At 47.3% G+C, this 24,351-nt stretch overlaps 7 protein-coding genes across 7 annotated transcripts; 3 read left to right on the top strand and 4 right to left on the bottom strand.

The window, feature by feature from the left end:
* Positions 1–2,244: 2,244 nt before the first annotated feature.
* On the bottom strand, positions 2,245–3,977 carry F4813DRAFT_263742 (DASH complex subunit Ask1-domain-containing protein). The gene is made up of 3 exons (XM_049240289.1): positions 3,718–3,977; positions 2,645–3,644; positions 2,245–2,559 (listed from the first exon to the last, which is right to left on the bottom strand). Exons 1-3 carry the CDS (start codon positions 3,913–3,915, stop codon positions 2,432–2,434), a joined length of 1,326 nt encoding a protein of 441 aa, XP_049102753.1. The 5' UTR covers positions 3,916–3,977; the 3' UTR covers positions 2,245–2,431.
* A 188-nt stretch (positions 3,978–4,165) lies between these two features.
* F4813DRAFT_263803 (Spc98 family-domain-containing protein) lies at positions 4,166–7,546 on the bottom strand. The gene is made up of 2 exons (XM_049240291.1): positions 7,534–7,546; positions 4,166–7,481 (listed from the first exon to the last, which is right to left on the bottom strand). The coding sequence occupies exon 2, from the start codon at positions 7,103–7,105 to the stop codon at positions 4,226–4,228; it is 2,880 nt and encodes a 959-aa protein (XP_049102754.1). The 5' UTR covers positions 7,106–7,481; positions 7,534–7,546; the 3' UTR covers positions 4,166–4,225.
* Positions 7,547–7,667: 121 nt separating this feature from the next.
* On the top strand, positions 7,668–8,759 carry F4813DRAFT_386200 (CT20-domain-containing protein; the record flags this gene model as incomplete). Its single annotated transcript, XM_049246379.1, has 2 exons — positions 7,668–7,920; positions 7,984–8,759. 2 exons carry the CDS (start codon positions 7,668–7,670, stop codon positions 8,757–8,759), a joined length of 1,029 nt encoding a protein of 342 aa, XP_049102755.1.
* A 1,101-nt stretch (positions 8,760–9,860) lies between these two features.
* Positions 9,861–12,570, bottom strand: F4813DRAFT_386201 (uncharacterized protein; the record flags this gene model as incomplete). Its single annotated transcript, XM_049246380.1, has 5 exons — positions 9,861–10,498; positions 10,557–11,559; positions 11,611–12,278; positions 12,339–12,431; positions 12,483–12,570. 5 exons carry the CDS (start codon positions 12,568–12,570, stop codon positions 9,861–9,863), a joined length of 2,490 nt encoding a protein of 829 aa, XP_049102756.1.
* A 4,300-nt stretch (positions 12,571–16,870) lies between these two features.
* On the top strand, positions 16,871–18,388 carry F4813DRAFT_386202 (uncharacterized protein; the record flags this gene model as incomplete). Its single annotated transcript, XM_049246381.1, has 3 exons — positions 16,871–17,070; positions 17,121–18,216; positions 18,266–18,388. 3 exons carry the CDS (start codon positions 16,871–16,873, stop codon positions 18,386–18,388), a joined length of 1,419 nt encoding a protein of 472 aa, XP_049102757.1.
* On the bottom strand, positions 17,712–19,647 carry F4813DRAFT_263897 (uncharacterized protein). Its single transcript, XM_049240292.1, has 2 exons — positions 19,573–19,647; positions 17,712–19,501 (listed from the first exon to the last, which is right to left on the bottom strand). Exon 2 carries the CDS (start codon positions 19,161–19,163, stop codon positions 18,444–18,446), a length of 720 nt encoding a protein of 239 aa, XP_049102758.1. The 5' UTR covers positions 19,164–19,501; positions 19,573–19,647; the 3' UTR covers positions 17,712–18,443.
* A 1,422-nt stretch (positions 19,648–21,069) lies between these two features.
* On the top strand, positions 21,070–24,299 carry F4813DRAFT_386204 (uncharacterized protein; the record flags this gene model as incomplete). Its single annotated transcript, XM_049246382.1, has 3 exons — positions 21,070–21,449; positions 21,510–23,496; positions 23,559–24,299. 3 exons carry the CDS (start codon positions 21,070–21,072, stop codon positions 24,297–24,299), a joined length of 3,108 nt encoding a protein of 1,035 aa, XP_049102759.1.
* Between the last annotated feature and the right edge of the window lie 52 nt (positions 24,300–24,351).

Genomic DNA, 24,351 nt, shown 5'->3' on the forward strand with positions numbered 1-24,351 from the left:
AATATTTGCTTGTTTCATAGATCAGACGAAACTTGCATAGTTATAGAGTTCAAGTTTAGTCTTTGCAGACCCATGTTACTCCTATCCAAATACCAACCCTATAGTCAAGGATAGTTAAAGTTAGAGTGTCTTCTAAGGAAAGCCTATATATCTTTGACCATGATATCCTAGCGCGTGCATGTAGCGATGGTTGAAGTATCATGCTAAGACCGTTTATCTCGTATGATCACCCATCTTTACTAAGTAATTCGAAATATTAGAATGGTTCATGTAACTACCTAGGCAATAGATAAGAAAGAACTCTTCGTATGATACCAGAGTGAACAATATAGCATTTGCTCTTATTCAACTTAGAAATAATAGCCTAGTTATATATTCTACGTGTTGCCAAAGTAGATACTTTAGGTATATAAGTCTTAACATTATAATGAGAACTTGGGGTTATTAATATCGCCTTATCAATGAGCAGCAAGTCTAACAAGCCTGTTTAGCTAGTTTTCTATAATACATAAGCCCTATCAAGCGAAGAGAAAATAGACAAGACTAGCCTGCGCAAGAAGGAATATGTAACGCCAGGTAGATAAAGGCATCGTGACGGTGGATTCAAATGTCGTCAGTGCTATACGTGTTCTGCATGTCTTACCTGACCTAGGCACTTACACCAAAGCAGAGGCCCACAGACTCGGACGCGGATTCTAATCGGCGCCTTGGGTAGTCTACCCGGCAACTCTAGATTCCGTCGTAAGAAAATAGGTAGGTAGCTTTAGCAAGGCTACTAACCTAGCGAGTGAGTCAGGGCGGGAAATGACGTTGCGTGCGGAAAGACTAGGTTTGTTTTGTTTTGTTGACGAGCTAATGCATGCGAATAATATTGCCTATCTAGGTAGTCTTAATGAGGCTGAGCCGACGATACCGACTCGCGTATGCTTTGCGGGGCCCCGGTCGAGAAAAAAAAAGAATAGGCAACATTTACATGATGTATTCTTCGGAAGGGATTAGGACGAAGTTCTGTAAGGCAGCAATGTTTCCAATGGCTCGCTTCGTAAGTCTTTTCCCTTTGGGCTTGGGTGGTCTTTGATAATAATAATGTGTGCTTACATGGGGCTCGGTGTTCGGATATGTACTCGAATAGGAATGGGATAAGCTGAGTTTCTAGAACAGACTCGTCTATAAAGTATACTATGTACGCGAGGTCTATTTACGTAGGTACCTATATTATTAGGTGCTTTATTAGGTGCTTTACTAGGAGTGCAGATACTAGGTATTTATCGTCAGCACTTAAGGTCTAATAGGTCGAGTCGAGGTGACGAATTCTTAAGACTATTCATTGCCTATACCCAACCCAACTATTATCATCTTATCCTTATATTCAATGATCCCGGATTTAGATAACTCACACGGGATAATATTTATAGTCATTGACTAGTATCCAAAACTAGGTACTTTGTCTTGTTACAATGTGAGATACATTACCTAAAGCGGTAGTATGCCGCGATGTAATAGAGGGTGTGACTTACATACCTATACATGGACATATCGATCGTGTACATGTATCCAATATATAATATGCCCCCCGCCCTCTTGTCCAACAACTATATTTCTCGTCTTCTAGATATCAGATCATCAATAAGCAAGCGGCATCCGATCACGCCAACCTTAGGCAAATAAGTAGCTTAGTTTTGCAAGGGGCTCGGACCTAGACGGCTACCTCTTCTCACTTCTCTACCCGACAGAAACATCTACCAGAGTCACGGTTGTCTACTCTGAATAACCCCATCATCCTCAACAGCAGACAAGCAAACCCACGCATAACAAGACACCATGAGCCAACCACAAGATAAAACCGGCGTCGACGTCGAAAAGGCCCAGCCTGCTTCCTCCGACACGGCCTCTGTATTCTCCACAAGCTCATTTGGCAGCGCCAAAGCTTTGTTCAAGAAGCACACCTCAAGCAAGTCGAGCAAACCCGATGGTTCCAGCTCCGGCTCTAGCTCTAGCCCTACTCAAGCCGAGTTGAACCGGATCGCGCAACGGAACCAAGTCAGGATGAACTTCTAAGCCCTTCTACTACACTACACATGGAACTCCCTGTTTGTCTTGTCGAGATGGCTGGTTAATGGTTATTTCGGTGGAGAAATAAGGGGATGTAGATGGGATGACGAGGACCACGTTCCGGCAAGAAAGACTGGTATCTCTGGATTGATGGACGATGAACACGATACATGTTTCTTAGAATGGGAGGAAATATTTTGGTATAGTTATGCACAAGCAACGGCGCAACATGGTAGGAATAGGAAGTAACAAATAAAGGGGTATCTTCCGTTTTGTCCAGGTGCCTACTCGTACTATGATAACAATAAACAATAAATACTGCTCCGGGACCTGGCCTGGTCTTGTCGACGTATGTTGCCGACAACATCTTTTCCGTGTCTTAGAACGTATCGTCCAAGATATCTTGATTCATCTTGACCATCGTCGGGCTGTACTCGGACGAATCCTCCGGTGCCGCGCCGGCCGTGATTAGAATATCGTCGACGATCCGCCTGCTTGCCTCTCGTGCTTTTTACTCCTGTTAGTATATCTTACAGCTATATAGACTTCGTGAAGGAGTTATAGCAATAGAAAAAAGAAGAATTCGACTTACCGGGTGTTTGCATGAGCTTACTCGGCGGCAGCGCAAACTGAATCGTCTTCGGCGGGCTCATCCCACCGAAATCGTCATCGTCATCACTGTCCCAGTTGATCTCATCTGGATCCTTCTTGGCCTTACCCTTACTCAGCTCCCTATCCCTAGCCTCGGCGAAGATATCTCTCGTCTTCCTTGCCGTACCCGGAGTCTGCACACTGACTCCTGGTGTTCTTGGAGCATCGTTTATGGCTGGACGGCCTCGTGCTAGCCGTATAGGCGACATGTACAAGTCGCTCCGCAGCTTCGGCATCGCTATCTCGGGCGAGCTCATCGGACTCTCGGCCCACAGTGCCCTGCGTGTCCGGTCTTCCTCTCCTTCGGCGGGCTTGGCGGGGGATCTGCCACGAAGACCGCGCGATTGTGGCGGCAAGGCAACGGTTTTGTGCGGAGTAGCCTGAAGTCGGTAATTCTTGTCGAGGATACGGTGTAGTAACGGGTCCTTGTGCCTGCTGGTTGCAGACTTGGGTGCTGGTTCTTCTAGTAAGGATGAAGAACGTGGTGTCATCGACATATCCGGTAGCCTCGACTGATTGCTTGTCCTCGTGTGGGTTGGCAGTTCTAAGGTGTCGTCGTCATCGGCAAGCAAATCGTCCTTAAAGATAGTATTCTCGCCTTTGAGTTCGCGCCGTAGCTTCTCGTAGGGCGACTCGAAGTCGGCAAACTGTGGTTTTTTCATGTGCGGTAGTGATTTCGTAGACGGCGCCCGTGGTGTGCTTCCCGTTATCTCGGCATGGTCAAGGATGGAATCATCGGGCATGTCGTGTTGCTCCTGGTGCTGCTCGGCATAACCCGACTGCTCGACGGTTGTGTCTTCCTCGGTAGTAGCGTCGTTATAGTTAGATGTCGTGTCCTCTAGAGCCGTCTCCTCAGCTGTAGTAGTCTCGTCATCGCCGGCTAATTCTTCGTAACCGGAAAGAGACACGTTGGCGGATGCCTCGAAGAATTGCTTCCAGAACTAAAATAATAGAAAACAGGGAAGTCAGTAACCCAACAAGTGTATAACGAGCTGCTTGTAAACCTGCACATACTTTAGACGCTTCCCAAACAGCCTTTGAATGCTCGCCATATTGCTCTACGAGAGGTAGGATGCTGGTAGTGACAATTCGGTGCGCCTTATTGAAGTTGTGGTCAATTTCTTGTAGCGTGAGGGTAATTGACTGTTCTAATTTCTCCAATTCCTCCGTCAAGGTTAAATTCCTTGCTGAGGACGGCCCAGGTCGAGACATGTTGTTGATTTGGCATGTGGGAATAAAAAGTTGAAGGATGGAGCCAAGTAAATTGTTATGCGCTGAAGGACACAATTTACATGTACCTACGTACTTCGTACCTCTTGCTGATTTGAGTAGTGGGGTTCGTGGTTGCGCGTTAGGAACGCGATGCGGGGTTGCCAAGGTACATAGGTACATACAGGTACTTTATGGGTGTACTTAAAAGTGAGTGAGCAATTAAGGGGCTAAAAAAAGGGGGGAGATGAAATGTCAAACTACAATTATCATGGAATCTTATTCATTTAGGATATCTTATGTTTGTATTTAATCAATTCTTCATGTGCCCGTAATAACCTGACATATCAAGTTTGATCAAGAGTTTATCAATGGTATTCTCCTCCTTGACGTCCTCACCACGTCTTCCATCATCCGCCATTATATCGTTTGCGGCCGGTTTCCCTTTAAGACCTCCCTTCTCTTGGAGAGCGCGACATACAGTTATGAAAATGTCTACCTTCTTCTTGAAGGTATCGTAAAGACTTGTTGGCGATAAGCCCCGAGTTTTGCCTTCCTTGTTACCTGATGCCTCTAAGCGGGCTACTTTGGAAAACTTCAGAATAATACTAAAAATATCTTCTAGTAATTTCATAACCGGCTGCTGTCGCTTTCTAAGCAACAATGTATGCATGATGTGATCAAGTAGTCGTTCGTGTTCTTCTCGTAGCTCGTCTGGGCTGAGAATGCGTGCGTCTTGGGGATCAAGGTCTAGTTTTGAAAGGTTATCTTCTATATCTGCAAGTCGGGTTTCGAATTGTTTCCATGGCATCTCAATGCCCGTATCAAAGAAGTAAGAGCTTATGCTTGTAACGAAATTATGTGCTTCAAAGCGAAACCGTATTGAAGTATTGCCGATATTGTACCAATTGGATGTTCTCGCAAGAGTATCTCGAAAGAGTTGTTCAACAACATAGAGCATTCGGAGCACCCTAAGCAACAATCTAAATATTTTGTCGTACTTGAGTAGAATCACCGGAGCAAAAATAGGGGAGAGAGGAGCAGGAGGCTTATACGAGAGCCGAAGGAAGTCCAATGCTTCCAGCGAGCCGGGGTCTAAGCATTTGTCGATTTCCTCGCTCGAAAGATCTCGTACACCAAAGCTAATGTCGCCGGGTAGATCATATTTTCCATCTATGAAAGGAACAGTCTTAGGTGACGAGGGCAGAAAATTTTCTGCTAGAACCCCCATCAAAGTTAACCGAAGTTCCGAACTGGCCGGAGGCCAAGTATCTCTTCCACTCAAGCGAAGTCCCATTGTACCACCACTGAGAGCAACACCCATCTGTCGTTCAGCAGTGTCAAGGTTAGGGTCAAATAATGCGTGGGAAAGGCGACTGCAGAACATGCCGTTTCCGAGTAGATGAAATTGCTTCTGCAGGGATAAATGATCGCGTAGGTGATGTGCACCGAAGAGTAACTTCATATATTCCCGATTGATGACTCGTGCTTGTGCTGCAACGAGCGGCCCGAAAGAATAATATGGTATTAATGACCAATGCGGTGAGAAGTCAGAAATCTCCTGCTCGACAATGGCCGCCGTCTTGAATAAGTCGTCGTTAAGCAATCTTGCCAAGTTGTCTTCCCCGGAAGTTGTAGTTGGTGGTTTATCGAGTGCTGCAATGGAAGCTAGTAATTGTCCTTCAAGTTCTGTTTCTCCGTGCCCGAAAAACTGCAAAGTATAGTTCCCATCTGGCAAACTATCAGTCGAGCTCGTTAGTTGGCATATAGCACTTCCCCCTGTAGGCTGATGATGTAGACTTTTGGACAGGCTTTTCTCGTAGGCTTTTACGTCTTCTTGAAATCGTTCTATGGATTTCCAATCGAAGTGCCATTGGAGAAGGGGAGGATTGCTTTTGATGATAAGCTCTATCTGGCAGATTGGATGTTCTGGATGATGTGTGCGGAGGAGCCGTAGAGTTTTGCCGGTCTCGAACATAACTAGAGCTACCTCGCTCGGAATAAACGTTGGCATACGCTCTTCATCAAGGATGTAATCAAGCTCGTCGGCCTCAAATCCCAAATCGTCTACGACCTGAATATTTCCGACTTTGATAAAGCTGTTCCCGGGATCCTCTTTGGTTAATGGTACCCCTGTTTCGGTTCGAACCCCTATCCACTTCTCTGCGAACTGAGTCCAAGGCGTAGAGACACGTGATAGGACTTCACGCATAACTACGCTCAAGAGCGCATTGCTATGCTCTAGTGATTGAGCTTCCTCGAAGATGAGAGATAATGCTTGCTCGTCGGTCCTTGTCTTCGAAACATTCAATATCAAGTTTTTGAAATATGCGAGCACTGTCTGGATGGGTTGGATAAGTGACTTCAGCTGTAGGAGAGACCGTATTTGTCTCGCCCTAGCTCCGAGGATCTTTTGAATAGTCATTAAAGTCATATCCACGGCCTTCGCGATAGCAACCCTGACTGCACCCGGCCGCGTCTCATATATGGCTTGTACATAGGTTGAAAGAAAACGAGTTGTGTTTCCACATTCTAGACAACACTGCTGAAGGCCCTGTAGGACTTGTAAAGAGTAACCTGAAATTCTCATCTTGTCTAGATTGGGAATGAAACAAGCTTTGTTCTCGTCCCACGTGAAAAAGACCGAGCCTCTGCCAAACGCAAGGCCTAACAAGGCTGTAAGATACGGGCTAGTTTGAATAACATTGCTCTCAGAATTCCCAATACCGAGGGGATCTTCTGTATGTTTAATTACAGCGTCATATGTTCCTGGCCCGGCTTCGGTAATAAATAATGGTGCCGGCTGAGGAGTATCAGGCACCAAGAAACCGTCCCACGTTTTGTACTCGAATTCAACTTGTGCTGGTTTGTCCTTCAGAAGCCACGAATCGTCAAACACATCGAGGTCATGCAAATTTACGTCATGAAGTGTTTCGGGAATGGGGGCAATCTGGTAGTCTGTCTCATCAATCCCATTGAGATCTATAGGTAGTAGTGAATCAGGCAGCTTGAAGAACCCATCGACGTCTGCGTTGGCGGGCTTGACGGTAACATGGCCTTCAGCCGACTTATTGGAACCTGGAAGGTCGGTATTGAAGAATTGGCTATCCGACCCTGATGAAAGCGTTAACAACTTTGAAGATAAGTTGTAATCTGGAAATGCGAATACGTCGGCAAAGTCTTCATCCGCCATCTTGTTGGCTTAGAAAGTATAGGATTCATTTGCGTATTTGGTTGAGAGCATTTCCATAGGAACTATGTGAGATCCTGGGATATTGGCCGTCAGGATCATGAGATGGTCAAGTAATTGGAAGATTATCGATATATCATGTATTGTACTTAGTACCAAACGCGTAAACGATAAACGGCGTTAAAGCTTAGGTACCTCCTGTTAGGTACCTATGTCATTCAATATAAGCCACGCCATTTAACTGGAACCTTAGGTAACGCGCCTGCCCCGCGATCTTCTAAGCCACAGATCGTCTTAGCGCAAGACTTTACCTATGTACTTAGTACCTAGGTACACTATACATGGTGGGCACAGCTTGGACCCTGGTTCTTATCGAAAGCTACTCCAAAGTTAGCTAAAGTTCTGTTTGATTTAAATTTAACAATTATTACCGTGTCTCAACAGCTTCACTTTTTCTATATATTAACTTCGTGGCATACATTCCTACTAGGCGACAGCTTGATTAAACTAGAATAAGGCCATACCGGAAGAATTTTTATAACCAATTCCTCCCGAGAAGGCCAGTATGCCTCCTAAAAGAAAATCTAAGGCCGGCGGTTTGGCAGAGGTGTCAACGCCAAAAGCGTCGTCGACTCCCGCGCGCGATGACGACGCCATGGATGTCGACACGCCCCAAGCTGCAGATACCCCTCGAGCCGCCGATACTCCTACAGCTTCCAAGCCTAATTTACCTCCGCCATCTGAGATCCTCAACAACCTCTGGACCGACGATCAGGAATCTTCCCTATTTAAAGCAGTTATTCGCTGGAAACCGTCGGGTACGCACCATGCGCAGCGCAGTTATGGATCTTACTCCAATTTTGCCATCTAATTGTCTACAGGAATTCATAAACACTTTCGCATGATTTCTATTTCGGAACATCTCCGCAACCATGGGTTCGATCCGGACGTCGAGACGCACACGCGCATACCATGTATATGGAACAAACTGCGGCTTTTCTACAATATGGATGCCATAGACGAGCGCGATAACTCCTTCGACTACGTTAAGGGCGAAACCGAAGGCCAAGATGAGGAGCCTCCTGAGCAGAAGTACAATTATTTCGACCTACCTGCGGATGACTTTCATGATCTCATGTGGGCCCGTGCTGCCGCCGGACCTGGTGAAGAGTCGGCCCCGTCGGATGCAGAAGCGGAAGCTCACGAAAAACACGCGGTTTCTGGTAGAAAGCGCAAGCGTGGCAGCACTAGAGGTGGGCATGACGCCACGGCCGATGCGGCGAGCATTGCTGGTAGTACCACGACGAAGACGCGAAGGTCCAGCACCATCGACGACACCGATCAAGAGACACCGTTCCCCAGTAGTCCTGCAGGTCGGCCAACTGCAAGAGGTGCTAGGAGCCAGAAGCGAGCTGCCGCGAAGGCGAAGGCGAAGGCAGAGAGCGTGGAGCCAGACGTCGAAGAAGAACCTGAGGAAGACGACGAGGAAGTCGAAGAAAATGAGAGCGAAGAAGAGGAAGAGGAAGAGGAAGAGGAAAGTGAGAAGGAAGAAGCCGACGCTGCCCCAACTACTAGATCTAGTAGAGGGGGCGCCGCCACTAGAGGTCGGGCTGCCCGTGGGCGAGGTCGAGGGAAGCCAGGTCGAAAGAAGGGTTGATAAACTATTGTCTACGTTTTTCGCCATAATAAGCGAGCACAAAGCAGTCGGCTTTAATGCTCCGATAATAGAAATGGACGCGGCGATAGGAGCTATCGAGAAAGCGAAGGGCTGATTCAAATATGCCTTTGTTGCATGCAATAGAGCCAAGAGTGCGGTAGAGTGCGGCCTTTAGTCACGGGACTGCTACTCGTATTTGTCAATGTTTGCTGTTGAAGCCAAGATGTGCCATGACTATCGAGCGGATCATGCGCATTGTCGTCGGACAAACGGGTGGGGGGGGGGCAAATCCTACAGGCCTGGGAAAGGGGGAATCTAGTAAGGGGCTACTAGGTAGCATGGAAGTGAACGCATCCGACTTTGCAATGGACATGTCCCTATGTAGGTGTAGACCTAGGCTCTGGCTAGATTGACCGTGGGTATAGTCTAGGGACGTGTTGAACTACGGCTTTCCATGGCGTACTACCTACTTGTTTGGTCTGTCTGCCTTAGACTCTTAGACAGACTGCTAACTTGTACAAGAATAATAGATAATAATGAAAAATGAAACTATTCTCAAACCCGCAGTCATAGTAGTTTAAATGAAGGAACTGATCAACCGAATTAACGTTTATCATTAGAAATATCGATTTAGCGACTGATTGACCCGTCAACCACTATACTATACTATACTATACTATACTATACTATACTATACTGTAAAATTCATGTCATGCATCGTCCCCTTGCTTCCACTTGTGTGTCTTAGGTACCTGGGTAGGTAGGTAATTATCCTATATCCAAGATGATATGTGCCAACGTCGAGTCCCTACTTAGGAACATCTTCAGGTAGTTATATACGGAGCATTGGCTCTAATCCAGTCCGGCGTATCCCGTCCTTTTCCCTCCAGGGTGTTTCCCATGCTGTGGTATCTATAGTTGAGCAGTGTAGTTGAACTTCATTAAAAGAAAATATGATTCCCACCTTCTCCTTCCCCCCCCCCCGCCCGTATGCGTGATTTCCGATATGATTCTTTTACCCCCGATCTTATCGTGTGCCTGTCTAGGTCGTGTATTCTGGGCACAACTCCTACCGAAGGTAGAGCACGTTCTTTCGACTCATCACCGCTTCTCGCCTTCATCTAGGTCATCCTCGTTCTCGTGGAACACGCTCAGCCGTGAGTTCCCCGCATTTGTTGTACCTAATGTCGCTGTGGGCTGAGATACGCTCACGTAGTCGGGAGGCTCGGGGGCCCCATTTACACCTGCGACGCTCGGCGGACTAACAGATAGTGGGGGGCTTGCTTCAGGGATCGATTCGATGACATGGTGCGATGATGCTGGTGGCGGCGCTGGCGCCGGTATCGTGGCCTGGCTGTCTGTCGATGCGTCGCTGATGCCGCTTGAACCACTGGTGGTTACCTTTCGGCTTGTAAAGGCGCCGGCATTCGGGGTCACGGTTGTGGGAACATCCGTAGTGATGGCGTGAGCGATAGAGTCAAAACGGGCTTCAGTGTTGCCTAGGGGCGGAGAGTCGGGTCGTTGAGCGACGTAGCTCGGAGGCCGAGAGGAGGTAATACCCGTGGAGAGCTCCTGGGCTGAGTTAAGTCCGGGTTGGTTGGTTGGTGTGATGATTGGATTGGGAGTATGAGAAGTTTGCGGGTTTGAGGCGAGAGACGATTTTTCATTCGTCCCGATGATAGGTGCCATGCCCAAATTGGCATATGTGTCTCCTGCCAGTTCAACTCTGGGCGAAGTATCTATAAAAGAGTTAAGTTAGTAGGTAAACCCGCTATCATAGCGAGCATTGGAACATACCTGGAAGCTCTGCAACACACGTTTCTGGCATCTCAGTGACCATTTCCATTTCTGGCCGGGGAGGTGACCGCGCAGGTGTAATGCCTCGACTTTCCAACTCGTCGTACTGAGTGCGGGCGTCGTCAGTAGTAGTGACCGTTGTTGCCTTACCATTGCTCTGGCCTTGTATCCAGGATAAGATTCTGGTGCCATTTTCATCAGTCGAGGGCTCGCTACTGTTCTTTTTCAAATATTTCCGCCTCCTATACAGGATAATCCCAACAACGACTGCCGTGACAAATATAAGGCCAAGGACTACACCCAATACAGGTGCTACCCAAGAAGGTGTGCCTCCTCCTCCTCCTCCTCCGTCGCTTTCGTAGATGCCCCGACCAGCGCCAACAGTGCTGTAAGGGTAGTACGTAGTCAATTTTGATGTGGGATATGCAGTAGCGAAGACTTTCCCAAGTTCAGGATCCTCCCAGCCTGAGGCACTCGGGGCAGTCACAGTTGCACCACCAGAGGCGTCACCCCCTATCATAGCGTGAATCATCGGAGGAACCCCATAATAATTCCAGCTAGTCGGGTCGTATGAATCCATCCACTGATTTTCCGTGAGGTTATAAACTTGGAGAATTCCCGGGGGGTCACCATCGAGGCATAAAGGACCACCCGTGCCTACATTTGCTCGGCGGCCCCCAATGACTATCATCTGGTCTGGGTAAGGCATAACGCATTGATGACCAGCCCGACCATGTTCGGGCTTGCCGGAATATACCTTCATCCACATGAATGATGGCAGCGATAGGATCCATACATCGTCGTTAAACTGACCTCCATCATCAAGCCCATCATAACCTCCGTAATAGTAGATATTGAAGCTTGAGTAGTCCTCAGCAGGGGCAACTACCGCGCATCCCCTTGCAAGTTGGGGTGGAGCACCATCGGTTGACTGTTGATACCATTTTTTGCTCGCAACATCATAAACATCAATACTTCTCATGAAGCCTGGGCCGTCCTTTTTCTACCAGCAAGTTAGTGACATCATCTTCAGAAACCTAAGGGATGTACTTACACTTTGCGCCTCATTCGTAGAGTGCATATCGGCGGTTAGGTATCCTGGGTACGTAACACCACCCATTACTACTAGAATGCCTTGCTCACCAACAGGAACCCAGACTACGGATGGGTCCGCACGACTTGGGGTATGTTGACCGAGAGTCGTGTTACCCCAAGTCTCTTGTGTTTGGGTGGCCATATCCAGAGTAATAAGGTAATCTGACGTATTTGACGCTGTAACATTTTCACTAAGAGCACCGGTGTAAATTGGACCAAAAGATTCTGAGCGATACCCTCCAAAAAACCATGCCTTATTCTCAGACGGGGCACTGGCCGCGCCCCCGTTCGTAACATATCGAGTCACGCCGTCAGAGAGCTCTCTATAACGGAGCCCCGTATTGAAACTGGGCTTATCGGCTCCGTATAGCGACGCCACATATTCGACCGACGCATCGGCATCTGGCGGTGATTCTTCACTAGTTAACCTTATTAAGCCACCGTATGTGAAGAATTCATGATCATTGGCGAGTAATGCTCCGCCGTAATAATTAGGAGCTAAATTGTTCGCAGCGTCACCATTAGGGCCTGTTGCTATGGTGTCTTGGGTAAGAATTTCCGAGAAATTTGTGCTTGTGTTGAAGGGTGTACTAAAGTTGAACTTGTAGATTCGACCTAGAAGATTATCTAGAGATAAATAGTTAGAATGCAACGTACTTGGACAAGATATACTGTAATACACCTTACCATCTGACACTTGCGTTATTGATCCATCTGTAAGACCTGCAACCCAGTATATTTGGCCGCCATCTATATAGACTGTATCTCCGAGCGTAGCAACTACTCGAGTATTAATGATCTGCGATAAATCAGGCTACAATAGAGTCTTACTTCGAAACATGTCCCATAGACACATAGTTGCGTTCTGCTGATTCTCTATCCATCCTGAAAGCTGGCCAGATACAGTCAGCCATCTCATGGCAAAGAGCAACCAGGATATTCTAGACCGATGCATCGTGTCTTGTTGCTATGTTTGCCGATTAAGAAAAACACGGCAAATGGTTTAGTTGAGGAGAGAATTGAAAATATGAGTGAGGCTCATTTCGCGACAGGGATTGAATTTGCGGGTTGGACGCCCATCAGGCCAACTTGAGGCGAAGTCGCCACAACAATGAAATACTTAGTACAATATAGAACTAAGAATCAATGACAGCCTTGAGTTTGGGTTGCCAAGATACTAACACCTAAGGGATCTGTCGCTTAAGGTGACGGCCGAGGAAATAAAGATCAAGACGAATCTGGAAGGTTGAAGGGAACCGTTCTTTGTATAGAATAGCCAGCGAACGAGGCCCACGCGGTGGCCACGGGCGTAAAAGCTCGGTAGAATAAAGTCAGAACGTGACGGAACAAAAAGATCTCTCAAAGCTACTCGGGTTCGCGGCAGATTATTGGAATCTTGCTGGTCAAGTGATACTAAGCAGAAACAATCTCCGAGGGATTCTATCTGTAGTGATTGGAGGGTTGATAGTTGCACATCAATCTAAATAGATAACTAGACGAACAAAGAACTTAAGGTTTTGCCTCTCTCCTGCAGAGGTTCGAGAGCCTCTAGCCGAGAATGACTTTCCCGCATTCACATGGCCACCAGTGGAGGGTGGAGGGTGGCCGGGTAGACTGGACCGGTTGGTCAGCTCACTCGAAGACTCAGCCTTGTCTTTGACCGCTGATGCTACCGGCTTGATGCGACATAGTATCTATCTGTCGACAAGAATAATCGTAAAAGTAACAATCAATATTAAATCAATATTAGCATGCTTCTTCTTGTCCTGAACCATCATGCAACATAGCACGCAACTGAGCCATGGTAGGCACACCTGAGAACACGGCAATTGGACCGAGTCTTGAGAGAAAACGCAAGAATTGGAGCTGAGAGTATTGAAGAATCTGTATGTAAGAGTCAATAAGATGTGCGATGGTCCCAACATTGGATAAGACGGCCGGGGTAGCTTCCAATGGAATGTCGAAGACATAGATTAAGAGACACACATGTAAGAATCATCCTTGTAAGATAACTTCTTTCGGTTGGCATGTAAATAACGTGAGAATGTCATTTCTATATTCTCATTGGACGAAGTCACGTCCTTGCTGCAGGCAAGCTCGATGGTGGCAGGGTGTGTAGGACCATGTTGGTTTAGGTCGAGGTAGTATGAGTTGTCGAGACAACTTCAACTTCAGGATCAGAATGAGGGGAACTTTGGACACTCGTCCGCGCATATTTAGAGCTGATCAATCCGCATACCATATATCCAACTGCCTACTGTGTAGTCATTTTTATGAAGAACATATTCGATATCGGTAGAGCCATATTGGCAACTCTGGACTAGACCGAATATCACCAGCCGAGAAAGAAGAGAGATGTTGGACCAGGGAACAAGTTTTCGGGTCTTACTCGTATGACTGTGGGAATGACAACAACTGGCTGTCCCAACTCTCTGGAACTAAGAACTAAAATTAACCCCGTGTTAGCACAATATAAATAAAGTAGCTTGCAACCTTGGCGATGATTCCGCTTTGTTGGAGTAGTAGAGGTATTTAAAGAGGGAAAGGAATAGTTGAAGTGGAGAGGATATTTTTCAAATCTACCTATCTAACCTACATAGACATTGTACGGTCCGATCCCCGACTTCGACTAAGAGGTTACCTACATAGGTCTAGGTACTTTTTGTTCCCCACTTAACGTCTGATATGTATGTACATATGTATCCTTAGGGCTGTTAGATCCCTTAGGTAGTGCCCGTTATGGATCTATTATCTAATAATACAGCTGTCCATGATACCTAGACGTAATCTATAACCTTAATAAGTTATGTAAAAGAATTCCATATTATTGAAAATCCTTTGTACCACCACGCTAAACTCTTTATGTACTGATTTTCAATTCTTTTTATTTCTTGCTCAAGTAATCTGACCCTACCGTATCAAAGCCTTTTTCAACTCGGTGTTCCCGATTATCTCCAGAGACTTATACAGTTGCACAGACAAACGGTTAAACTACCACTACGATAAACTATCACTACACAAAAGAGATTCTTACAACCCAATCCATCTCCGCGGTAAGCTTACCACGATACATTCTACCTGCGCCTCCTAACGTCTGATCCATCCCACATGGTTGGAACAGGACAACGGGTACTACACACCCGTATGTAAGTGACGAGATTTCGGCCTACCCCGCCCGGCTTCCTCGAGATTGGGCACCTCCCGTGTGTAGTCTTCCAGGTTGTCCGAGCACACCTCGCGGTCCCTCAAGAATCCTTCGTACGAGAAATGTGTATACGTGTGAGGCGATTTCTACTAATCACCTTACCGATATGTTAATGTTTCATCATTATACGACCATGGCTACGTTCCATCTCATCTTACCGAGATATAGCTGATTCAACGAGTCTAACCTAAGGGATACATCATGATTCCCGTAATTGCGGGATATTGGCTTTAAGTACAAGATGTCGTGCCTGGAAAACCGGGAAAATAACCAAGTACGCCCATCGGTCGGCGACCTACATAGCGACCTTGAGAGGTAAGAGAGTCTTCGATACCGCCGATTTGTGTAACAAGCGGCACGCCTATCAAATCTGTTAATGCTTTGGCAAAGATGATGACATTGTTACCGTACCGGCTGGATTCAACAGTCGGTCTTCTTTCGGTCCTGCAAGTTCTGGTTTTATAAGCCTCTTATTAGGTATCAATGAGTGGCAATCCTACCTAAGGCATACGAACGATGGTACTACGCACTCCACGTACTCTACGCACTCTCTACTCGGTCTTCACCTCGGGGTACGTTGCCGTTGGCTATGGAAGACGTGACAAGATGCAGTAAACATTGAATCCGTCCACTCATCCTTCAAGGACCCTTGCAGTCCCGTCCCAGGAGACCCGCCTCACGCACGATCTCGGGCTTGGCAACTACCTCAATGAGAGGTTATATACATACAAGTGTAGACTATTATGTTGTATAGTATACGATACGCAATGCACGATGGTATACACCACATGCCCCGCCTTCGTATCCTGACCCATGCCCAGTACATATCTTGACCCGTTATCGCCCCTTGTCTAGACCCTGGTTAGGTACATACTTAGGTTAGTAGTCCGATGCGTTGTGCGGCTGGTCTCTGTTGGTTGCAGAAGAGCCTCGTCTCTCAAATGCCTTGCTAACCTGCATACTTCGTCCTGGCATCCGCTTCGCTTATTGCGGACTTGGTCACGCACTTTTGTGTTTGTGTGCCTTTTGTATTGCTCTAATTTCTTATTCTACACAGTATGTCACCTTGCAAGTTGCCTTCCTACTAACTTTGAGCTCTACGTTGTCTGATGTTGCTCGCAATGTTTCAAGACAGATTATTAGTACCCGGAGTAGATGATTTTATATTTATATTCTTTTTTACTCGCCGTGAAGGCTAGCTGAGAACTCGAATATGGCGGTCCGGGGTAGTGGTACAAACATCGATGTACAATACATTACCTAGCACCCTCCTCCACACAATTGTGCCCAGGGATGCAACTGGGCGGGCTGACGGGCTTTTTTTTCCTTCGCAGGGGTACTAGGTTGCACACGACTATCGTGGGGATTTTACGCATGCAGACCTGACTTGATCCGTGTTCTGTACTTGATATGCAACTAAGATTGGTACCTGTCGATTCCAATGGCTCGTCTTAACATTGCTGTTCCCGCCCACTCTCGCTCTCAGCCTTATCCATGCTGCTGTTCCTCTTTTAGAGCTACCCCGTAGCTTTCTTTTTCATGGAACCACGTTTCTACTTCTATTTCTCGTAGATAACAGCTCTTTATACAAGCAATTAGGATACGTCTTAGCTTTGAACTAGGAGGGGTATACCGGCTGCCTGTTACTGAGCTGACGACGTTCGTTGAAGTTCAATTATAAGAGAATCGTCCAGGACAAGTCTATCTACTAGGCCCCATGCTAGTTAGCTGATGGAAATATCGCCCGGTTAGTTGTTCGGATTTTAGCTGAAAGGAACTCAAAGCCTCGGTTACCTCGCCCGTATCTATTTTGGTCGTAGATATAAGCTGAGAGCTATAAAGAATCTACTTCATCGGTCGTTTCCCCTTTCAACTTACCGTTACGCTCTTGATACAAGAGTCGCTCGCTATTAGAAGGACGGACGCTCGCTACGAAGACATATCCTAAAATCGGGGATTCGTTTAACATTCCGAGGCGCAAACAGTCAATTTATTAACGCTCATCTGCGCTATAATGGTTTTGGTCCATCGGTTTGGGGCCTTGTCGGCCATCGCCCTAACTTGGCTCACAAGAGCGCAAGCTTCTCTCTCCGAAGCGCATTGGTCCTACTGTAAACCGAAAACAGTTACCGAAACTTGTTACGAAACGATTACTGAGACGGCTACGGAGACGACTACGGAGATTTGCTACGAAACGGAAACTACTACAGTCTAGTAAGTACTACGGGACATATATGAATCTATGTAGCTAACACTTGGTGAAGCGGCACTACTACCGTATTCGATACTGTCAGTTATAGTTACACGGTGACGGACACAGTGACGGATACAGTGACGGATACAGAGACAGACACGGAGACAGATACAAAGACTGTGACCGACTCGAGAACCATTACTGTCTTTGTTACGCGTTTTAATAACCAGACTATTATCTCTTTAACCACTACTACCGATGAGGAGACTACGACCGCTACACTTACTGATATAGAGACTACGACGACGACTTATACATCTCTCGTACCTACTGTCACTACGGCTACTCTCACTTTCACAACCGAGATCCCAACCACGGTTATATCCGACAGAACACTGACCACGACTGAATACAGCACGTCAACCTACACAAGTATCTCGATATATACAACAAGCATTCTGTCGACGCTCACGGACACCCTAACGACAACTGCTGTGTCCGTTTCAGCTTCAGCAACTACAGACACTGCTACCGTGACTGCAACTGAAGAGACTACATCATTCGTTACAGTGGTATTTACTACTACGTTCCTCACCGTTTCGGAGATCTCAGTTACCGATTCGGTGGTAAGTACTACGACCTTCACTACGACACAATTTATTACCACTATAGTACCGGAGTATATTACCACTACAGCACCACCGACCACCGTCACTTCGTCCGTCTGTCCCGCGGCGACGAATTCTCCGGCCTTCAACGTACCTGCTTATAACGCCTCATCCGACTTGACTTGGGGATGCCCGCCTGGAACTCTCTGTTCTCCTCCAAAGCCACTCGGGTGCAGTATCTGGCCTGATCTTCCGGATCAAAAATACGTCTGTGAGAGTCAGGTCTATTGTATACCAGCACCAGTTTATGCTACTGCCCGGTGGTGCGACAACGAAACAGGGTACTTCCCTCCTACGGAAGGCTACTTTAACCTTGCACCGCCAGCCTTCGGGTTAAGCTATGATATATTTGTCCCTCCCAAGCCCGAGCCGCTCACCGAAACCATCTCGGGTAAGACTATCACTACCTGGACCTCTACAGGCAACTATGAATCACAAGCGACTATTACGGCATATCCGCCCTCGAGCACACTAGAGCCGGGCTATCCAACGGCGATAGTGAGGAAATTCCTACCTTTTAATAAACGCGACCAATCGTTACCATCAGCTTGTTATTCCACTTGCAATAACGCTGTTTTGGAGGCCCAGAGTGTTGGAAAGATACCCCAACTTTGCAACACTGGCTCCGTATTCATGCAGTACCGCCGAGTCTGCCAGACCTGCATTGTAAATAACGGGGGAACGTGGCAAGCCGGTACCAAGAACTACCCAGACGATCGAATGAGTCAATGGCTCAATTTCTGTGATACACTCGACGCTATTCCCGTCTCTTCGAGCCAAAGTGCCCCTGAGGGAGAGGTCACAAGCACTCCTGGGGGGTCTACAGGTAGTGGAGCTGCGCCGAATACCTCGACTGGTGTAGTTTCAAATACACCAACTTTCTCGGCCACATCGTCTTCTACGCCAGAAAGCTCGTCTTCTACATCTGAACGCTCATCTTCTATACCCGAGAGTACGTCTTCATCTAGCTCTTTAGAAGGCACGTCTTCTTCTTCTTCTACTTCTAGCTCCTTTGGGAGCTCTTCTTCTTTTTCTAGCTCTTCAGAAACAACTGTTCCTATCAGCTCTTCCAAGAGCACAGCTTCTTCTACTTCTAGTCCAACGGAAGGTATATCTTCTTCTGGTTCTTCGGGAAGCATATCTTCTGGCTTTTCGGAGAGCACTTTCTCTTCTCTCAGCTCTTCAGAAATTGGTACCTCCTCGTCTTCGAGAGCTAGCACCTCTACTGAGACGTCGAGTACAACAAACACCGGCAGCAGCAATGGAGAATCTAACTCGACCCCAGCACCTGCTCCTACTTCATCAGCGAGTAGCAGCATCGCGTCTACGGCAACGCCCACGGTAACATCGCCTGCTACAGTACCGGGTAGTACAACAGCGCCGAATCCAGTTTCCACAGCTGGGGCGCCCGCCGTTTTAAACGGCGGAGCTATGTCTAATTCCATCCTCGCTCTTATATTATTATTCTTCCTCTGATACACTCAGAGATATACTTAATATTTAACGTAATATTCAAAAAGGAAAAAAGCCCTTATAAATATTCGATTCGCATCCATCCTTCAGGCCAATTAGATTTCTCGGCCGCAGCATCATATTGCCTTAATAACTACGTGTTTAGCAACATGGAATGATACCAGAAGGTCGTCAATGAAACAGCGCGCGGACAGGTTTACTCATTCTCACGCTCACTGCGGCGGTATAGGAATAACGGTTCTACTAGGGACTTAGCATTTGCATGGTACAGGAAGCATACCTAATTATTCAATACCCCCGAGATTTCACGCTCATTAAACGAGAGGCCCGTCACAACGACGCACGATTGATGATTTATGGAACATAGAATGAGTTGAGGACTCTACTTAATGAGGCTTAATTGGGGTTTTATTGATGGATACTGGACCGAGGCAAGGAGTAGCCAGTTATACATACAGGATGAGGTATATAATTATTCGGGGTTGGGAACAGGGTGCGTATACTAGACGCTTTTCTGCAAAGGGGGGTTTAGCTGAGGGTAATGGGCTGTTATTCTACATGTAGCTTCTAGTATTAATCTGAGGCTCAGTGGAATGAATTCAAACTAGACAGTTTCGGTTTAATCTCAACCAGGACGTGGGACGTGACAAGACATTTATTCGTTTCCTTACTGAAGGTATACACGAATGGGAATATATGATAAGGAGGCTTGTATAACAGGTGGAGCAAGGTTAATTCATGATGTTTTGAGGAAAGACATTCTCATACTCTTACAAGTTGTTTCACCACTATTAAGCACGTAGGACGATGAGGTTTCGAAGAATCGTGGTTTTGAATTTTAGCTAAGCTTGGATACAAGTGTACCTGGTAAACATGTATATACATCCATCCATATGTAGTACATGTACCTGGATATGAAACTACTTACATAGGTAGGTAAGGTATTTATAATTAGTAATGGAAAATAAACTGAGCCTAAGCTGCCTTTCTGAAAAGGGACTTGGTGCCTATTATATGGAATAAACTGTCGCGGTAACATTTATATGGAAACGTGAAGAGGAGTTCCTAGGTACCAACATATGCGCCACACCCGATGTACCTGTGAGAGGAAGTACCTGAAGCTTACGGGTGATAAGCCACACTTAACCCCACCATGACGGTACATGATTTGCTGAGAAATCATGCCCGCCCTCAGACATGGAAGCACCTGGCGGGCAAACTGCTAGCTCTTGGAAACCTGCAAGAGCTTTCTACGCTTTCTACACCTTGCCTTCCATTAGTAACCTTTTCCCTTTTCCCTTTTCCCATTAAACTGCAGTCGCCGTAAGAACTCGAACCTATTCAAAAAGGTGTCCTTAAAACACTAACCGCCTTCTTTTAAAGCTGGTCTTTTCCTCTCACTATAACATCAACACTTCTCTTTTTGGCCAGTTAACAACTACGTCATTTCGTATCTATCCGCCTGATTGATCCGTCAGCCTAGCCTCGTTGTTGGTATTGGTGGTGGGGTTGTCGGTTTCTTCTATTTGGGTACATTTTGATCCTCCCATCCTCCTATCGTCGCCTCGTCCAACCTCTGTTACATCCTCCTCCGCTCCCGTATCCTGCGTTGTCGCATCTCATAGGTATCATAGAAGCAAGCTCCAGTAGAGCAAATATCGCCAAACTGGGGAAGCGCAAACACGAGAACGGAGATCTGCCTTTCTCCCCTAAGAGAACCATGACCGTAAGTAGACACACCATCTGCTTTACCTACTACCCTCGTGCGCCATCGCCACCCTGTTTTATCTGATGGCTTTTATACATAGACCTGAATGACTATCTGCTTGCTTGCTTATACCTAAGTGCTGATGTATAACCCGCCTACAGGATACCAAAATGGCTTCGGGCATTCCCGAGGTCGATCTGGTCACCCGAGTCCAGGTCGACAACTCTATCGTTGGCCAAAGCGAGATCGACGAATCACTTTACAGCCGACAGCTCTATGTACTCGGCCACGAGGCTATGAAGCGTATGGGCGCATCCAACGTGCTTGTTGTTGGCTTGAAAGGCCTTGGTGTCGAGATCTCCAAGAATATAGCTCTTGCTGGTGTCAAGAGCCTAACCCTCTACGACCCCACACCCGTTGCCATCGCCGACCTATCATCTCAGTTCTTCCTCCGCCCAAATGATGTTGGAAAGCCGCGCGATTCTGTCACAGCACCCCGTGTCGCCGAGTTGAATGCCTATACACCCGTCGGCATTCATGAATCACCTGGGTATGTAGAATAACCAACCATCCTACTGATAGTACTATGGGTTAACCACAGCTTAAACAGCCTTGGTGACAACCTCTCCCAATTTGACAAGTACCAAGCTGTCGTCTTAACCAACACCCCTCTCCACATTCAGCTAGTTATCGGCGATTACTGCCATTCAAAAGGTATTTACTTTGTAGTTGCGGATACCTTTGGACTGTTCGGCTCGATCTTCTGCGATTTTGGTAGCGAATTCACGTGCCTCGACGCAACCGGCGAAAACCCAGTCAACGGAATAGTAGCTGGCATCGACGAGGAGGGTCTAGTTTCCGCATTAGATGAGACCCGTCACGGCTTAGAGGACGGCGACTACGTTTCATTCTCCGAAGTCAAGGGTATGGAGGCTTTGAACGGCGCTGAACCGAGGAAAGTGACAGTCAAGGGCCCTTACACCTTTTCTATCGGTGATGTCTCCGGGCTTGGTCAGTACAAGAGCGGAGGTCTCTACCAGCAGGTCAAGATGCCTAAATTCCTCGAATTCAAGACGATTTCTGCAGCTATCCGTGATCCCGAATTCGTTATTTCCGACTTCGCCAAGTTCGACCGACCCCAACAGCTCCATGTCGGATTTGAGGCGCTCCATGCTTTTGCTCAGTCCCAGGGTCGTCTACCCCGACCGAAGAACGAGGAAGATGCTGCTGTTGTCGTCGCATCCGTCAAGGCCTTCATCGAAAAGGAGAAGTTGGACCTTGAGATCGACGAGAAGCTTATTAAAGAACTTAGTTATCAGGCCCAGGGAGATCTTAATCCCATGGCTGCTCTGTTCGGAGGTCTCACTGCGCAGGAAGTTCTAAAAGCCGTCTCTGGAAAGTTCCATCCGATCAAGCAGTGGTTCTACTTCGACTCGCTAGAGTCTCTTCCTACTAGCTGTGCCCGAACCGAGGAGCTCTGCAAGCCAATTGGATCTCGATACGATGGTCAAATTGCAGTCTTTGGTAAAGAATTCCAGGACAAGATCGCAAATGTCAAACAGTTCCTTGTTGGTGCCGGTGCAATCGGCTGCGAAATGCTCAAGAACTGGGCCATGATTGGTCTAGGTGTAGGACCTAACGGTAAGATTACTGTTACCGACATGGACTCGATTGAGAAGAGCAATCTGAACCGTCAATTTCTGTTCCGACCTAAGGATGTTGGTCAGATGAAGAGCGACTGCGCTGCCAAGGCCGTGCAGGCTATGAACCCCGAGCTCGTAGGCCACATTGAATGCTTGAAAGACCGTGTCAGCCCCGAAACCGAGCACATTTTCGACAAGAAATTTTGGGATTCCTTGGATGGAGTCACAAACGCTCTGGACAACGTAGAAGCACGAACTTACGTTGACCGACGATGTGTCTTCTTCCGCAAACCTCTTCTCGAGAGCGGTACTCTCGGCACTAAAGGAAACACACAGGTGGTCCTCCCTATGCTAACTGAATCCTACTCGTCCTCTCAGGACCCGCCAGAGGTATCGTTCCCTATGTGCACTCTAAGAAGTTTCCCGAACAAGATTGAGCACACGATCGCGTGGGCCCGCGAGCTTTTCGAGACGTCCTTCGTAAAGTCTGCCGAAACAGTCAACTTGTATCTGTCTCAGCCCAACTATCTTGACACAACACTTAAGCAAGGTGGTAACGAGAAGCCGACTCTGGAGACGATCCGTGATTACCTTGTAACGGATAAGCCTCTTAGCTTTGAAGACTGCGTCATCTGGGCGCGAATGCTATTCGAGAAGCAGTATAATAACGCAATCCAACAGCTCCTTTACAACTTCCCGAAAGATTCCGTGTCCTCCAGCGGTACTCCCTTCTGGTCCGGCCCCAAACGTGCCCCTGATCCATTGAAGTTTGACCCTAAGAATCCTTCTCATTTCGATTTCATCGTTGCGGCTGCCAACCTCCACGCATTCAACTATGGCATCAAGACTAAGGGTGTGAACAAAGACCTCTACCTGAAGGTGTTGGATAACATGATCGTTCCTGACTTCTCACCCGATCCGGGTGTCAAGATCCAGGCCAACGATAGCGACCCTGTAAGCGTACACAATTCATTAATTGTTATTTTACAAGAGCCACATCTAACCTCTTTTATTAGGATCCGAACTCTGACAAAAGCGCCTCGGCATTTGACGATAACAGCGAGATACAGAATATCGTTGATAGCCTCCCGGCGCCTAGCGAGTTGGCCGGGTTTAAGTTGACGCCCGTTGAGTTCGAGAAGGACGACGACACCAATCACCACATTGATTTCATCACAGCGGCCAGCAACTTGCGAGCTGACAACTACAAGATCGAGAAGGCTGATAAACACAAGACGAAATTCATCGCCGGGAAGATTATCCCGGCTATCGCCACCACGACCGCGTTGGTCACAGGTCTTGTCATCCTAGAGCTGTACAAGATCATCGACGGAAAAGATGATATCGAGCAATTCAAGAACGGGTTTATCAACCTCGCGCTACCGTTCTTCGGCTTCAGCGAGCCCATTGCCAGCCCTAAGGTTGAATACAAGGGACCGGACGGCAAGGTCACGCTGGACAAGATTTGGGATCGATTTGAGATTGAAGATATAACCTTAACTGAGCTGCTGGAGGACTTCCAAAGTCGTGGTCTTAACATTAGCATGCTGAGCTCGGGAGTAAGCCTGCTTTACGCCAGCTTCTTCCCGCCCGCGAAGTTAAAGGAGCGATACCCGCTCAAGCTGAGTCAGCTTGTAGAGACTGTCTCTAAGAAGCCCATTCCGGAACACCAGACGGAGGTCATCTTCGAGATGGTGGCTGAGGACATGGATGAGGAAGACGTGGAGGTGCCATACATCAAGGTCAAGATCCGCTAGATGACTAGGTGCCCGGTATACCACGCGCTGTGCGGTGCATTTTACTCGTGCA

Source organism: Daldinia decipiens, assembly GCF_022478715.1.
Source record: "Daldinia decipiens strain CBS 113046 unplaced genomic scaffold F4813scaffold_5, whole genome shotgun sequence".
Taxonomy (NCBI): domain Eukaryota; kingdom Fungi; phylum Ascomycota; class Sordariomycetes; order Xylariales; family Hypoxylaceae; genus Daldinia; species Daldinia decipiens.

Excerpts from the sequence above, each read along its gene's own strand:
- F4813DRAFT_263742 (XM_049240289.1), bottom strand. The coding sequence starts at position 3,915 with ATGTCTCGACCTGGGCCGTCCTCAGCAAGGAATTTAACCTTGACGGAG. Across the intron at positions 3,645-3,717 it reads CTGTTTGGGAAGCGTCTAAA|TTCTGGAAGCAATTCTTCGA; the intron begins GTATGTGCAGGT and ends CTATTATTTTAG. Across the intron at positions 2,560-2,644 it reads TAAGCTCATGCAAACACCCG|CACGAGAGGCAAGCAGGCGG; the intron begins GTAAGTCGAATT and ends AGGAGTAAAAAG.
- F4813DRAFT_263803 (XM_049240291.1), bottom strand. The coding sequence starts at position 7,105 with ATGGCGGATGAAGACTTTGCCGACGTATTCGCATTTCCAGATTACAAC.
- F4813DRAFT_263897 (XM_049240292.1), bottom strand. The coding sequence starts at position 19,163 with ATGGAATTAGACATAGCTCCGCCGTTTAAAACGGCGGGCGCCCCAGCT.